Here is a 17532-nt window from a genome sequence, read left to right on the forward strand (position 1 = left end):
AAATGGCCCTTCCCATCCAACTTCACCAGGAGAGGCTTCCTCACCATCTTAACTGGCTGCTCTTCCCCCTCCCCCCTTTTTTTCTTTAGGCAGATGTACACCCTCCACCTGAATACTGGTTTGCAGAAACCCACGTGCTGTATTTTTTACAAGTTCCACTGGGGTCTGTGTAAGCCCAGAAGCATTCCTGAGGACAATGATGCCGGCGGTGGCACTTTGCTTGGCTGTACGCCAGCTTCCTTCTGAGGAAGATCCCCAAGGAATATATCCCTCTTTTCTTTCCACACTACTTTGAAACATCAGCTTTGGCAGCGTGAAAAGCATTTGCGTGGCGGGCAGAACAAGCAGGAGAAAAGAGCCTCGTTCATACATACGGTTTGATTTGTGGCTTCTGAATCCATGCCTGGTTTTGAGATGGTGAGGTCAAACGTGTATTCCACGTCTGCTTCCAGCATTGCCCAAGGAATGGTGACAAGTCCTCCCGTGGCACTGAAGTTGAAGCCACACGCTCCAGGTGAATTCTAGTTTGTGTGAGGACAAAGAAGGATAAACCCTCGAAGTCTGAAGAGAGTTAGTTGTGTCCCAACTGGCCAGATCCAACGTAAGCTTTAGCCTGGGCCCACCAAGCCGCTCCATCCTTGTGCTTTCTCACGGAATAAAACATGCATTTACCCCACTACAACTATTTCTAATGGTGGGTGTAGCTGAGCAGAGGAAGCTTCCAACCCGAGGCTGTCTTCATTGCGGTGTTTGAGATTAGTACGGTAAGTGTAATGAACAATTCTCTCATACGTGCCTTTGATGCGGAGCTCCAAATGTTGGGAAGATGGAAGGGACAGGAGACTAGAGACATCCTTAAATCAAGGAAACATTAGAGATTCTCTAGTCTGCCCTCTGCCCCAAAGGAGGAAGCCCAAAGCCCAAATGAAATATATTGGTCATAAGCAACCATCTGGGTTACACCCGGCTGGGGAAGGCAAATTTAAATTAAAATGTTTTCGTAAAATAGGCCAGAGGAGTCCAGAGATGACCCACCAAAATGGTAAGTAGCCTGAAATACAGCACCCAGGAGAAGCGTTGGGTGTGTTAGGGCTAGAGATGGGAAAACCCAACAGCTGTTTTCAAACATCTGGAAGGAGTCGTGTTCAGAGGTGTTCCAGAAGACAGCAGGATAATGAAACAAGGGGTTTATATGAAAAGTACGCTGAACTGGGTTGGGCACCGGGAAAAATGTCCCAGCACTATGAGCTGTTCAGCAGTGGGACAGGAAGCGGTAGACTCAATTTCTCAGGAAATGTTTCAAGAGGCTGGATGGCCAATTGTCAGAATATCTGCAGGGGCTGGTTTCCATGCTCTCAGAGCTGTCTTCCAAGCTTTACATTCTGTGGTTCTATAATTTAACACTACGTTTTAACTCAGCAAGAAAAATAGAGGCAGGTTAAGTGGCTGATCTAAATCAAGTATCTCAAGTCATTCCTAATCAACAGTGTCAATCTATCCCATAAGCCACTTGAATTAATTCACAATCAAATATTCTCAGTCAAGTGCCTCTCTCTCTCTCAGTCTTAAGAAAAGCCTCTTTTTGGGAGGCAAAGTGGAAACTTTTCTACCTAGGAAATGAACGGGGCATTTACAGAGCAGCTCAGTCTGTCTAGTAAAACACTGATGCAGATGCAAGATTGCTCACTGGGCTAACAGTTACATCCTTCAGTGAGAGCCCTGGAATTTAATTTGAGGAAATAAGCAACCACCTTTAAATTCCAAAATATTCAATGTATAAAGAGAAAAAAGAAGGCTTAAAGTTTTAAATTACTAGTAGGTGGATTCCAGCTGAAAATCAGTGGAAACGCCTCAACAGAAAGAGCATTTTGTCTGTGAAACCAAATACAGAGGTTTGGAGAGCCTGGATTTCCTGTGCTGAGCTGGTGCTGGGAGTGAGCAGCATGGACCACTCCTAAGACTTGCGTTGCCTGGCAGTCTCAGGTCAGCAACTGACAACCCTGACCCGCTCTGGTGCTGTGTGCTTCACAATCAGTGGCCAAAGTCACAGCAGAAGCCTGAGGGATTACAGGTTAGCCAATCCCTTGCCCTAAAACCTCGAAGCGCTGGACGGCAAAGCCAGATCCCGCATTTAGCTGGGTGGAGATATTTATTTATCTATTTGTTTGCTTAATTAATTTATTTGCCGTTCATCTTACCAAGAGGCCACTCTAGGGGACTTACAACCAAGTAAAAACAGGGAGTCCCTAGGCTGAGAGCAGGTACTCAATTTGGGGGGCAACATCCAGGTTCACTTACCTTGGAACATGATACGCAAGTCCAGTGATAATATAAGGGTGTCTGTTCCCAGTCTTCCCAGTTAGGGTCATAGGATTTCTCGCCATCCAAGATCAAGTCCCTGGTGCTGGACCACACCCGGTACGATCCTCCATCAATGATGGGTACCAGTTTATTGGGCAAAACTGTCACATTGGCAAAAATGCTTTTGGACAGAGGCGTATCACCGAAAGAGACTAAGAATTTGAAGCAGTAGTTGCCAAGATCCAGGGTAAGCCTGGGGATGACCAACTGTGGCCGGCTCATATCCACACTGACCAACTGGACTTTGGCCAAAGCATCCCGTTGTAGGCAGCTCGGGGCTTTGTAGATCTCCCAGACATAGGCAGTCCGGTACCTGGTGCAGCCTCGCAAGTCAATCTGGGCCTCCAGATAATTCTTCTGGGATCGTTTCATAAACACCTGAGCAGGTAAAGCAAGCTCTGCTTCTGGCTCCTCACACTCCAGGATTCGGACTGTGACCGTGCGGTGGGCAACGGAGAAGCTGATGAGGTTAGTGGCATTCACCTCCACCGCATAATCGCCCGGCCTCAGATAAACATGGTTGACAGATGGCTGGCTGGTTTGCACAGCTGGAGAGCCATCCCCAAAACACCACCAAAACAGCACTTCTCTGGCACTGGGCAGCACGGATGCTTCGAATGAAGTTGTGCGGTTGACAAAGGAATCCACGGGCTGGATGGAGAGCTGCAGGATGAAATCTTGCACTTGGATCACTAGAGTTATGTTCAGGCTGCTCAGACTGTTGAAAGCACGCAAATGGATTTCCAACTGGCCTGCTGCTTCTGGGGTGTAAGAGACACTTTGGCCCTCTAAGTGAACCTGGGAACGTTGCTGCGCTTTTACTAAGGTGAACTGCCAGACGTAAGACACCTGTGAGCCACTCTCAATCCGAGCTGTGAACTGTTTCTCCACCGCTGCAGGCATTCCTCGTTCACAGCAATCGGTGATCTGGAGGCCACGCACGGCCTCCAGCACCACAATGAGATGCTCAGCGTACGCCACACTTACTTGATTCTCTGCAGCTACTCTCACTAAGTACTCTCCAACCTGGCTGAACTTATAGGTGAAGCTGGAAGCACTGAGGATCTCGGAATGGTTACCCCCAATGGTGACCCTGTAGCTCACAGAGGAACCCGAAGATATTTCAACCACAAAAGAGACCAGTTCCCCTGGCTGCAGCACATCCTGGCTTACGCTGAGCTTCAGACCCTGGATTGCATCTTGCACCGTCAGAGTGAGGTAAGCTACATCCCAGCTGACGTCATTAGAAGCATTCAAGCAGACAAGGAAAATTCCTGCCAGGGGAAAATCTAAAGCTACCCTTTGGCCTGAGATGGTTTTGTTCTGCATCTTCCATGTCCAGAGTACGTCAGATCCTCTTTCAAGCTCCCCAGCAAAGTTCACCACGGTGCCCGATTCTACAGAACTGCTGTTTGGCCTTATGATGCTAATCTCTGGGCCCACTACTGGTTCCTGTACGTATACCACAAGGGAAGCATTGACAGAACCAAACTTGTTTCCTGCCACCACAACAATGATTTGGGCACCTGGACTTGGGAAAGAGTGTGCGATGGTACTGGAGGCTGTGCAGAGAGAAAGGCCATCTTCAAAGTGCCAGGTGTACAGCAGCTCACTTCCGGCAGTTGCACTGGCACTTATGTTAACAGATGCGTTGACAGCAACAGGGTTGGGGGTGGCAGTTGGCTTTAAGGCACCCACCTCCTCAATGAACTCCACCGTCTTGTTCACAGCCGAGCTTCCCAGCATGTTGGTGGCTTTCAGATGGACAGCAAAGACGCCGGCTTCCAGAATGACTAAGGAGAACGTTTTCCCGGTAAATGTCTGCACAGGGTGACTTTCCTTCAGGACGGTCCAGCTGTAAGAGATGTTTGTTCCGTCCTTCACGGTTGCTTGTAGTTGCAGCGTCTTATTGGTGGGGAAGTAGATGTTGTCCAGGAAGTCCCCCCCAGAGATCTGCAGCCCTTCTATCTGCTGTAAGACATAGATGAAGATGCTGCTCTGCAGGACCCCAATCTCATTCTTTGCTGTCACTATCACGTTGAATGTCCCAACAGAGCGAAAAGTGTAGGAAATGGTGGAAAGGCCAGGGATCGACGTGCACCTATCGCACAGGATCCAAGAATACTGGATGGCAGTGCCAGCCAGCAGGGTAGCTGTGAAACTCACAGAACCATTCAGAGGCACCACTGTCCTGCTGGCGTTGATGCTCAGGCCCTGTAGGCGCCTCTTCACGGTCACATTCAGCTTTGCCTCGTGGAAGCTGACATCATTCCAGCACGTCAAACTGATGGTATGGGTACCACTCTTGTTGTAAGAATGGGTGATGAATTTTCCCAGCTGGGAAGTCCCATCCCCAAAGTACCACAAATAACTAACTTTGGTCCCGGTGACGTTGGCCCAGAAGAGATAAATTTGGTTCAGCTCCAAAACCTTTGAGCTGTTTGACTCAATCTTGGCTACCCTAACCGGCTCCTGGACTTCCACTAATGCTGAGACCTTGTTGAAAGAGATATTGTTGCAAACAGTCACCATGACCATATAGTCACCTGGACTTTTGTAGGTATAGCTCACTTCGGTTCCACCAAACCTGGCCGAGTCGTTAGTCCCAAAGTCCCAAAGATAACGGTAGTGATAAGGTGGCAAGGCTGTGACTTGAAATTTGGTCTCGTTGCCAAGCCACACCAGTTCTGGCCTTACCAAAAGTGTCACGTTGGTGATCTCGGGCTCCACACAAATCTCCGTATAATACTGTGCTTTGTTGACTTTGCTGGAAAGGACCAAAGACAGGGAGAATATTCCGCTGAGGGTGAAGTTGTGTATCACTGTTGGATCACCATACATGGTGATGTTGGACGAGCCGTCACCAAATGTCCAGTCAAAAAAGTAGTTTTGAGGATTACCTGAAACGTGAGCTGTGAGCTGCACTTCAGGGTCTTCTCGGATGCAAGAGGAAGGCTCAATCTTGAGCACCATCAGCACAAATATCTGGACGGGCACAGCTCGGGAAAGAGAATTGACTGGATTCATCGCAGTTACATTTACTGTGTAGTTCATCTCCTTTAAATAAGTGTGTTTTACGGATGCCACAGGAGTCTCCACAACCGTCCCATCACCCATGTCAAATATCCAGGTGATATTATCTCCTGTTTCCACAGAAGCACGGATCTCAATCGGTGTGCGAAGCTCTATGGTTTCATTCAAGGACACCCACAACCCACTGATCTCTTCAAAGACCTGGTAATGCTGCCACGTCTCAACAGTGCTGATGGTGTTGTTTGCTTGAACCCGGACCTTGTATATCCCCCTGGAACTATAGGTGTGGACTACGGCAGTCTGGCTTTCCACAAATGCCTCTGAACCATCCCCAAAATTCCAGGTATAAGAGACTCCGAAGCCAGAGGGCATCACTTGAGCTTCAAAGGTGACAGTGTAGCCCACAACCAAAACATCTGAGGCTACTTGCATTGCCACTTCTGTCAGGCGAGCGTAGACGTGGACAGGAGTTGAATAGGTGAGGTTCTCAAATTCATTGGAGACTACAACAACCAGGCTGTATTCACCTGCATGGAAAAATTACAGGAAGAAGAATCAGAACTGTTCATTTTCCCAATGGATCAGAAATCCAGGTCAGGATTAAAAGTCAACATTGCTGAACTCTCACAGTCTGTTATGCTCAAGCAAAAAAACCAGACCATGGTTTCATGGGATGGCCTGTTAACTCAGTACAAACTTCCCAATCTCACTTCAGTCAGTCAAGTCTATAGCAGGAATGTCCAACTTGGCAATTAAAACTTGTGGACTTCAACTCCCAGAAACCCCCAACCAGCATGGCTGACTAGAGAATTCTGAGAGGTGGTCCACAATTTTAAGATTGCCAAGGTTGGACCCCCCTGGTCTATAGCTTGCCAGGCAAACTCAACCAATGTGTATTTCCCCTCCTTTCAACCATGCCAGAAGTGCCACATCTTTGCTGAGCAGGAAGCCAGCCACTCTGATAAACTCAAAGCACCCTTGACGCTGGGATCTTTGCCCCCAGGATGCATTATACATGGATGCCACAGCCTGAAACACAGTTTAGCCCTTCGTGCTGATAGAAAGAAGGAGGGCCTGCTAATGTCTAAGAAATCCGTTTTCTTCCCCTACTCCAGATGTTTTTACCTGGAATAGGATTTGATTTGATTCTTTGCCTCACAAATGGCAAACTGAGATGGCCAATAATTCCTTCACTACCCACTCCAGCCCGGAATGGGACAACTTGCTACGACCAACTAGCCACGGCTGACTCGCCATGGGACAATTCAATGCGGGATAATTCAAGAGAGGACAAGTGAACTGCGCCCAGCATCAAGGACCTCTAACTTAAGAAGGTTCAAACCTAAAGCAAGACAAGGCCTGCTGCAATTCGCTTGTCCCTTTCTTGAGTTATCACGCCTTGAATTGTCCCGCGGCGACTGGTCTCACGGTGAGTTGGCCTGGACAAGTCAGCCATGGCGAGTTGTCCTAAACCCCTCCAGCCTGCCTCTGAGCCATGCATCGAAATGCAACTGTCCCTCATGGTAAGGAAAAGACAGAATTGAATGGATGAATGCAAAGAGAAGGAAACTGTCCATTATGGCAGAAAGAGAACTGACTGAGCGCATCTGTTTCCTCTTCGTGGTCTTTTTTTTTTAAGCTCAGAATTTGGAGCCAACATTTGGCTTTATTTTCATGTTATCTGAGAAGTTCATCTATTTGTATTCTCATTTATTGACATCGAGTGCGACTTCCCTTCCCTAGAATAACTTCCTCCACATTTTCACTTGTCTCAATTTTGAAGGATTAGGAAGGCAGTCAAAACTGGATTATTTTATCAGGCCTTTTCTTTTGGGGGGGAGGATTAATTAAATGAGACCCCCCCAACCTGAGTATATATGATGCTCTGAGTTTTTATGACCCCTCAGCATTGGTATATTTAATGTTTATTTATGGTTTTATTTCTTTAATTCTGTTCACACATAGCAGGATTGTAAACTGCTCATAAGTCAGTTATGAGAATAACACATACGTCTAATAAAATAATAAACCTGCTCAGCTCCTTTGAATCTTTGCTTAAAAGAACATACATGAAAAGCTCATAAAACTCTCCAAACTTGAAAACTGCATACACAATTTGATTGGCAGCACCCTTTTCCTTTTCCTAGCACTCTTTTCAACCAGTGGTACGGGTACCACCTGTGGTACATTGGCACCTAGCAGGTGGTACATGATCATCCTAGAAAAGTGGTAGCGGGGGAGGGGAATGAGCTGAACCGGTGGCAGCACCGCGCAAGCCTGAGCGAGAGATGGCTGGGGCTGTCAGGGCTCAGTGGAAGCACCAGGATCGGCACCAGGATCCAGCTGGAGCTTGGCGCTGATCCTGGCACTTCTGAGCCCAGAAGCACCGATCAACTGGAATGTTGCAGCATCTCCAGGGTCTTGTGATTTACATTCAGATGCTTGGCAACTGATTCATATTTATGACGGTCACAGTGTCCCAGGGTCATGTGGACTGACCAAAAACCTTCTGCAACCACCCAGCAGACGGGGGGAATAAAAACCAAACACCACCACCCCATCCCAGCTGCCAATCCTCAACAGAAATGCTCACAACAATGAAAACCTCGGACAGGAGGAAGAGCGCCGTTGGGCAGGCAGGCAGGTGTCTTGCTCGGCTGTGGCTTGGGGGGCACTTTTTCAATGCCACTGTAACTCTGAACAGTCACTAAGTGAACTGTTGTAAGTCGAGGACTACCTGTACTTCATCACTTCCCCCCCCCTTAATTTTTTTTTGGCTGAGGGTGCAGATCTGTGGCCTTAGGACTGCCTGTGAAGCTGAAAGTCTTTGGCTCTGCCTCAGTTTTAGCTTTAAATGGGACAGAGAGTTGTTAATTATTGTGGGAGCAATCCTATTAGGAGTGCGGTCTCCAACCTCTCCAGCTTTGAGGATGGGGGGGGGGAGAAAGCGGGATGGTTCCATGTGAGTGGTGGGCAAGTGCAGCAGCTCCATGTGTTCAAGTGGCGGGCATGTGCGGTCGCACAAATGGAGCTGCATGCACACACTTACTTGCCCGCCCACTGCGTGCACAAGTGGAGCTGCAGAGACATGCACGCTCGCCCGCCACTATTGCAGCCTGGTTCTGGACGGGCCATGGACCGGTAGTGGGCAGTGGCCCATAGGTTGGGGACCCCGTATTAGGAGATCTTAAGTTAACTCTAATGCAAGGCTTCATCCTGACCCTTCCACTCCTTTGAACTGTACATAGTCTACTTAGTCATGATTTGCTGAAGAGATACGGAGGCTGCTGGAAGTGTGCGTCCTACCTGATTTTCATTTCAAATATCCAAAAGAATTTCTCACCTGGATCTTGGTAGATATGGGACAGATTGTGCCCAATTTCCACCTGGTGAATCTTGGGATCTGGTTTCAGGAAGGATTCATTGTAGGGAGGATGAAACTCCAAAATGACTTGGTCACCATCACCAAAGTCCCATCTGGGGAGTCACAAAACGAGAAGGTCAGTAGAAGAGCAACACAGGTCAGTTTTTAACTCAGTGTACTTTTTTTGGCCAAAGTAGAAAAGACTCTTGCAGAGGGAAACAAATTCACAGTGGTTTTAAAGTATGTATTATTATTGAGAGAAACAGAAATAAAAGGATCCAATCTGGATCGGTCACCGGGAGCAGAGGTTTAGTCCAGTACAAGTCCATCCTCAAGGAACTTCTCTCTAGCAGAATGTGTGTAAAAGGTGTGCAAAAGTAAAAGGCACAAAATGACATTAACACAGCCTTTCCCTGATTGGATCTCCCTTATTGGATCTCCATATATTAATCCAGGCAATGCATAGCTGGTGCCTGAACAGCCCAGTTTTAAAAGGCTGCATCTCTCAAAGGGCATTCCTACTGGTCTTTCTGGACCACTCACTGGCCTGAATGCCAGGGAAGGGTGCATCTCCCTCCCTTGGGTCTGCTGGAGAGCAGCGGAAACTCACAGGAATCTGGCATCGACAGCTGAATCCACAGTCACAGTTGCTGACAGTTCCAGAGTGCTGTTCTGAGGAACGTGTGGCAAGATCCCCGAGACCATCAGGTCCTTCATCCTGTTCATCTCCTCCACAGTGATGTTGTAGCACACGGTGACATTGCTGACATTGTTTGAGGCTGTAAGCTGGAGAGACCACAGACAAACCACTTGGCCACATCATCCACCAATACAGAACTGGGGGCATCTGCTGTTTCCTAATGTTCACCGTTCTTTTTCCTGCCAGATCACGAGGTGGATCACGAGGTGATTTATAAATCATGCTCTGCCCTTTGTTTCTCTCTTTATTTCCACTTAAACTGCCGAAGTGTCCCTCCTTTCAATCCCTTCACACACCCCAGAATGGCATCTTGGTTAGAATACTAAATCAGGGAAAATCATATGAAGATTTCCATTCTGCTATGAAGATCCCTGGATAATTTGGAAGAATTGTTCTCCCTCATCTTAGCCAAGGGAGCTATTGGGGGATTCTTCCTGGAGTCAGAATTTGTAAGCTGCCCAGAGTAGCTTGACAGTGAGAAAGGCAGCATGTGAAGACCAAAGTAACAACCAACACCCAATGGCCCCTGAAATATCATGGAGAAAATCTTGATGATCTAGACAAGGAAGGGTACACCAAGTGGCAGAATTAACCCGAGATAGCCAAGACCTTTAGCTCACATCAATTGCTCATTTCGGCTTTGAGGTTTAACAAGGCAAAACAGTTTGTCTCGACTAAATCAAAACTGTTCACTTTTCCATCATCTAGTAGGTGCATTAATTAAACTTGCTTCTCTGGGCTGTAGAAGCAGCCTTATTAGAACAACTTTAGAACCACCATTAAAAAGGCACAACAAAGAATGTTCTTCCTGCTTTAACTCAGGAAGTTTAGACTGCCCCAGGAGCTGTTGATATAGTTTTACAGAGGAATTACTGACTTTCTCATTTGTACTTCTGTTTGGTACAGCAACCAAACAGGTCAGGCACAGACTCCAACCGAATAGTCAAGACTGCAGAAAGAACAATTGCAACCAGGCTGCCTTCCACTGGGGACCTGTACATTGACCTGTGTTTGTTAGTAGGGTTCATTGCATTGGGGGGGGGGAGTACACGAAGGGAGGCTCAGCTAATCTCATTGTACACATGTTGTACTCTGACAATAAAGGTTGATTTGATTTGATTTGATTTGATTTGAGGGCTGATAAAATATTTACAGACTTCTCACATCCTGGACATAAACTGTGCCAATTCCTCCCCTAAGGATACCACTATGGAGCATTGATTGCCAAAACAACAAGACACAAATACAATTTTTCCCCTCATGCCATCACTCTGCTGAACACCTAACTTTCAACAGTCTAATAATGTCTAATGCCTAAATATATTTACTCATGCTGTATGATTGGAATGCTGCTATTATCCTTTTTATCTTCTTTATGATGCCTTCTTATTGGTATTGACTGCAAGGCGATCAAAGCGGTCAGTCCTAGAGGAGATCAACCCTGACTGCTCTTTAGAAGGCCAGATCCTGAAGCTGAAACTCAAATACTTTGGCCACCTAATGAGAAGGAAGGATTCACTGGGGAAGAGCCTAATGCTGGGAAAGATCGAGGGCAATAGAAGAAAGGGACGACAGAGAATGAGATGGCTGGATGGAGTCACTGAAGCAGGAGGTGTGATCTTAAATGGACTCCAGAAGATGGTAGAGGACAGGAAGGCCTGGAGGAACGTTGTCCATAGGGTCGCGATGGGTCGGACACGACTTCGCAGCTAACAACAACAACATCATCTGTCTGTCTGTCTATCCATCCATCCATCATCTCTCCCTCTACCTATCTCTCTCTCTCTCTCTCTCTCTCTCTCTCTCTCTCTCTCTCTCTCTCTCTCTCTCCATCCATCTATCTTCCATCCATTTTATATATCTATATATGTATCTATCATCTATCTTGAGCTTAAATGGACTCCAGAAGATGGTAGAGGACAGGAAGGCCTGGAGGAACGTTGTCCATGGTGTCGCAATGGGTCAGACATGACTTTGCAACTAACAACAACAAACTTATTATTATGGTTATTATTACTCTGTTGCTTTGCATAGATACTGAGAGCTTCGGCACTGGAGACAAATTTATGTGTCTAATTGCACTTGGCCAAATAAATTTTCTATTTCTATTTCTATTACCCTTGGCAAGATAAAAAAAATGAAACATTTATAGGGAAGCATCCTATCATGGCAGTGATTCCTTGACGAACACCTGCCTGCTGAGTACAGTACAGCCCAAATTGCAAATCAAGCTTGGTAAACTTCTCTTTGCCACTTGGAAGCAGAGAAGGACATACAATCAAGACTCTCCCTTAAAAGGGAATCCATCATTTTTGCCCACGGTTCACAAAAGAAGGATCGCCGGGAGGCCTGGACTTACCGACAGCTTGTACACAGCTGGGGACTGGTAAAGGACATGGAAGACATCGTTGTAGAAAGTGAAGGAGCTCTTGTCATCCAGTCTCCACCTGAAAGTGACGTCCGACCCAGCGTCCATCACAGGGATGTAGCTCTGCAGTGGAGAGGCACAAACAGCAATTTCAGAAGGAGCAACGCTTGCCCATATTTCATCAATCCTGGCCAGGCTTACATTAGGCCTCTGAAAGGCTGGTAGCTGAGCCCTGTCATCATCAGGTCCTTTTTCCTGAGAAGGAAGTCGGAACAACAGGCTTAACTGTGAAAGAGGCAGGTCAGACATTCACCCTCCTGCTGATGTCCAAGGCTGGGCTAGGAGACCTGATGGCGCTGTGGTTAGAATGCAATATTGCAGGCTGACTCTGCCCACAGCCAGGAGTTCGATTCTGACCAGCTCAAGGTTGACTCGGCCTTCCATCCTTCTGAGGTCAGTGAAACGAGGACCCAGATGGTTGGGGGCAATGTGCTGGCTTTGTAAACCACTTAGAGAGGGCTGTAAAGCGGTATATAAGTCTAAGCGCTAGTGCTATTGTTATACAGGGACCTTCCAGCAGAAGGGGAGATCACTGTAGTGTTTTGGAGCTTCCCAGGGGAAAACATCAGGCCATTCTAGGTGCAGACGAAGGAGTACACTTTGAGGACTGAGTAAGGATTTCACCTGAGCCGTCACAACAACTGAATTCTGTTCTCTGAAGCTGGTCTTATGCTTTCTTACCATCCAGGTAACATCATCAGCCTTAAGCTACATGTATTCTCATTATTGCTCCTTCATCTCAAACACAATTCTGTGGCCTGGACGACCCAGGAATGAATGAAAGCTAAGAAACCAAAACATACTGATACCTTACTTTGCGCTCAATCTGAAACCCACAACATTTCAGCCATTTAAAAAACCTTGTTTGAAAAAGATTAAAACCACAACTGATGCCTACTGTCCCTTGGGGGCACTGGCAGCTGGTGACTCACCACACGTTTGTTCTGCAGGACCCTGGTCTCTGGGTCCGGGGTCACACGCAGTCCTCGGATGGCCTGCTCTGCTCTCACCCTGACGGTGATGTTCTGTGAGCTCACGGCGTTCTTTGCCCACAGCACAACAGTGCTCAGGTTGTGCCCAATGCCCTCCAGCATGATGACAGAGAACCAGGTGTCATTGGTCTCCCTTGCGCACTCTGCCACCAGCGGAGTGACCGCTGGGGGGCAACTCCGTCCAAAAGGGAAGCTCTGGTTGCCCCCCAGCCTGCCAGAGGTTGAGTTCATCCCGGAAAGGATTTTCACCACCAGCCACGTGCTGTTGCTTTCCACGTAGACTCTGCCACCTTTTTCGGGAGGGTAAATGACGTGGAGGCCCGAGATGGCGGAAAGAGCCCAGAAGTCGCAGGACAGGTTTCTCCTGAAGATGCCGTTGCTGACTGTGGCCTGCACCACGTAAAGGCCAGGGCGGTGGACGCTGGAGTTGTTTTTCGGCAGGAGTGGAACCGTCTCTTCAGCAGCCACCAGGATCCTGAAAGGGCACCGGGAATCGTTCTGCCAGACTTGGGGAGTGAGGTGGGCAGGCCAGCCTGGGTCCCAATCCGAAGAGCTGAAGGCGAAATAGCTCATCTGGGCAAGCGGCTTTTGGCTGGGACGGCAAAGAAGCAAAGCGCCAGGCCCGGCATCATGCTGGACACTCACCGTATCGTTGGGTTTGACAAAGGTGTCCTTGCTTCTGAAGAGCAACTGTGGAAGAGAAGTCCCAATGAATGAATTCTTCCCAACGCAATGCACCCCCTCACATTCATTATTTTTTAGCCAAGCGTTGGAGGCAAGTGGGGAGTGTGTGTGTGTGTGTGTGTGTGTGTGTGTGTGTGTGTGTGTGTAGTGGCTTGATTGCAACCCCCCTCCCCGCCAACTCAGAAGCAGACACTGGGACACAAGAGATGCAAATATGCAGCTCAGAGAATTAAGAAATCTTTTTCTGGAATGATTAATGATTAGTTTTGGACCATTTGTTCAGCAACTGTTTGAACTTAAGGCAGCGCTGAAAAAATAATTTTATGACCATTTACAATCATTTATGACTTTGCAGCATCCCTCAGTGTCATGTGGGTGAAGGAAAATAAAGCCCGACGCATATTCTATTAAAAAACCTTTAATCACAAAAGAAAAATATATATATAAACAAAGAAAGCTAACCGACTACATCCTTTCTCATCAGACAGTAAAAGGAAAAAAAAAGTAAAGACAAAAACTAAAAAACACGTGCAGTGACACTCAGTAATGTGATCACCCCATTACAGTGGAGCAGTATGCATTGTGTGTCTGACCTGTGTTTCTGCCCACCCCCCCTGCTCCCCCACTTTACAGTGCAGATTGATTGGAGAGAACGGGATTGCAAAAGGTAAGCTGTTTGCTCTTCTGCACATTGAAAGCAATGTGATCGTGCTGGCAGCCTGGGTCTGGGAGCCATGAGCACATTATATAAACAGTTTATAGTTTACAGTGCTCTCTTTTGAAATTTCTCTCTCTGTCTCTCTCTTTCTCCCTCCCTTCAAATTCTCTGCTCTGCAAGCAATTTCTTTAGGCAATCTCTCCCTTGCCTGGCCATTTTCTGAGATCGCATTGCTCTTGATGTGTATAAGAGCAGACAGCTTAATCTCTTGAAACCCCTTCGCTCTCCCCACTCTGTGAGAGAGCGAGTGAAGAGTCAAGTGAAACATTGCCAACAGAAATCACTCCCCCCCCCCCCCCGCCCAAAGAGATTGGGAAGAAAGAAATTTCACGAGAGTACTTTATTCTGGGCTCCTAGCCCTGGCAATGACACAATCACATTGCTTTTAATGTATACAAGACAGTAAGGAGGCACTCCAGCATTTCAAAAAGTGGGGAGTAGTTAGGAGGCAAACAGAAGCTGAAGATGTGAAACTGACTAATTTTGTCGCTTTCGCTGTCATGTGTTTTCCCACTTAACGACACTGCTTAGTGGTGGAGATGATGGTTCCTTTATTGGGCTGTTAAACAAGGACTACCTATATTCTTCCTCTCCTGTAACACCAAATGATGCTATTCAATGAAACTGATTGAAGGTTCAGGACAGTTAAAAGCACATATTTAAACCCTGGAATCCAGTGACCAAAATGAAACTCTTAAGTTGGATAATTTCAGAAGTGGGTTTAGATGCCATCATGTATGTTTGGCTATAGGTGGCTCCTAATTACGATGGCAATTCTGGAGGACAACATCAAAGGCAAAATTCTTTCCATATCAAGGATAGAATAAGGGATGGAGTAGGGGCTGGGGTCTTGCACTCATATCCTACTCATAGGCTAGTCCTTGGTTGCCGCTGAGTTGAAGTGGAAGAGTCTCAGGGCCCTTCCAATGCTCTTCTCTCCTTTGAAGCCAAGATGAGCATAATATCCAGTTTTATCAATGCTATTATTAGGAGTTCTGAATAATCTTAACAGCTAATCAGCACAGAAAAATTTCAGGAATGTAAAGCACATGTCACACTGTTTCTGAATAACCTCAGCCTTTGTCACTGCACGGGACAGTTCTATTGGCTTTTTAGTTCAGTTCCAGACTGGCTTCAAGTAGTTTGGTACCTACAAAACAGACCCTGATCACGCATCAATTCTGACAAGGACTCTACACTTACAAGGTACCGCGTGGAGGGGCCCAGGGGCAACGTAAAATGTGATGTCTTAAGCGCCACGCTCCAGGATTTATTTTTGCAGGGGTGAGGAACACCAGAAGCTGCTCGAGTTGTTGAGTTGGCACATGGCTCTTGGTGGCAGCAGCTTCCTAGTGGTTGGCATGAGTTGGCCGATTGGCACCACTGGAGGCCAACCGGACAGTCCACTGGTGTCCAAGTCTCATTCTCTTGGGGAACAAGGAAGAGGTCAGTGACGTTTGTGATCTCGTTGCATTCTGAAGGAAAACAAGAACAAATAATACTCTGGCTTTGTCTGAGCTTCTTACAGAGCAGAGCGAAATACATGTTTAATCTTGGCCACAAAATACTCCTAGGAGAAGGCTGTTTTCTCTCTCTCCCCCCCCCTCTCTCTCTCCCTCCCTCCCTCCCTCCCTCTCTTTCCTTAGTGCTTGTCCCCATTTATTCTCAGGAATATTGCTTTCCTCCGCTACAATGGGGTTGGGGGATGGGGGGAGCATACAAGTCACACACATAACACAGCTATTGGCCAGCAATCTTCTCCAACCTGAATATCCACAGATGTGCGGTCTGGGCAGCACGATCATTTCTGAGGTCAGCCCACACATCTGGAGGATGCTCAAGTTTGAGAAGATAGTGGGGATGACAGATATCACTTGTTCACTTTGTAGGAGGCACCAATGTATACAGGTGATCCTCGACTTACAACAGTTCATTTAGTGACTGTTTCAAAGTTACAACGGCAATGGAAAAAGTGACTAATGTCCATTTTTCACAGTTACAAGCTTTGTAGCATCCCCATGATCACGTGATCAAAATTCAGATGCTTGGCAACTGGCCCATACTTATGACCGCTGCAGTGTCCCAAGGTCATGTGATCCCCTTTTGCGACCTTTTGACAAAGGGTTAAATGTTAATGGGGTGAGGGTTCACTTAACGACTGTGGCAAGAAAAATTTGTAAAATGGGGCAAAATTCACTTAACAGATATCTCACTTAACAACAAAAATTTTGGGTTCCACTGTGGTCGTAAGTCGAGGACTACCTGTATAGACTGCAGTGAATTCGGGAGCTGAGAAGTCGCCTCAAATTCCCCTGGGACTCCTCTGGCAGCCGACCAATTGGAACAGGTTGAGAGGAGCGAAGACCTTCACCTGAAGACCTCCAGCCAAGGAGCCCTCCGAATTTCCCGTAGCAGGGTTTTTGCCCCCCCCAACCCTTGACTTTAATTGTCCAATCCGTCTCTCATATTCTTCTTACGTTAACAGAGTTCCCCATCTCCGTGTAAAATCAAATCTCATAAATTATTGATGTTAAACCCACTACGGCTTTTATCTGCCTGGTTTTAATGACACTCGTAACATGCCATCAGCGCCCTAGTTCTTACTTTGCTATTTCAGTATTTTACAGAAATGTTCTCGTACCCAGCCATTCTAAGCTAGAAACAGTCCTTCTACTCTCCTAGAGCATTTTTTCTCTCTGGAAACGTCGTGCAAACAGAATACACCTTTCTCTTTATTTTCAGCCTTTCTCTTTCTCCATACTAAAATGAGGTTGCAGAAAGATGAAGAGGGAGCGGTTTAGATGGTTTGCATGCCATATTCAAAGAGGGGCATTTGCACATTGATCGTTCTTTCTCAACTGCAGTTATGCCAGTATAGTTTACCCAGACTTTCAATAGTTTATATTGATTAAAAAAAACCATATAAAATGATTGCAGCTTAAAAACAAACCAACAATCCCAAAAGGAAGAACAGAAAATAAAAGAAACGAATAGATTTTTCTCAGTCACAGAATCCTAGGTAAGGTACCTTAGAGGCCACCTAGGCCAACCTCTTGCTCAACCTTAGAGCCTTGGTGGAGCAGTGGGCTGATGCCTCCTTAAGTAACACCAGCTGCCTGCAATTATTGCAGATTCGCATCCCACCAGGCTCAAGGTTGACTCAGCCTTCCATCCTTCCCAGGTAGGTAAAATGAGGACCCAGATTGTTGGGGGCAATTAAGCTGACTTTGTAATAATGCCGCTTGTGGGGGT

General features: G+C 46.9%; 1 protein-coding gene across 1 annotated transcript in view; it reads right to left on the minus strand.

The window, feature by feature from the left end:
* PKD1 (polycystin 1, transient receptor potential channel interacting) overlaps nt 1-17532 on the minus strand; it is a gene marked incomplete at its 5' end in the record, with an annotated part of 165510 nt that overhangs the window by 65023 nt on the left and 82955 nt on the right. Inside the window, 7 exons of the mRNA XM_083373148.1 lie at nt 375-521; nt 2299-5921; nt 8738-8871; nt 9369-9544; nt 11818-11949; nt 12819-13568; nt 15484-15755. Coding sequence (XP_083229274.1) covers nt 375-521; nt 2299-5921; nt 8738-8871; nt 9369-9544; nt 11818-11949; nt 12819-13568; nt 15484-15755 — 5234 coding nt within the window. The remainder of the gene's footprint in view (nt 1-374; nt 522-2298; nt 5922-8737; nt 8872-9368; nt 9545-11817; nt 11950-12818; nt 13569-15483; nt 15756-17532) is intronic.

The sequence above is a fragment of the Vipera ursinii genome (genome assembly GCF_947247035.1).
Source record: "Vipera ursinii genome assembly, chromosome: 13".
In the NCBI taxonomy this organism is placed as follows: Eukaryota; Metazoa; Chordata; class Lepidosauria; order Squamata; family Viperidae; genus Vipera; species Vipera ursinii.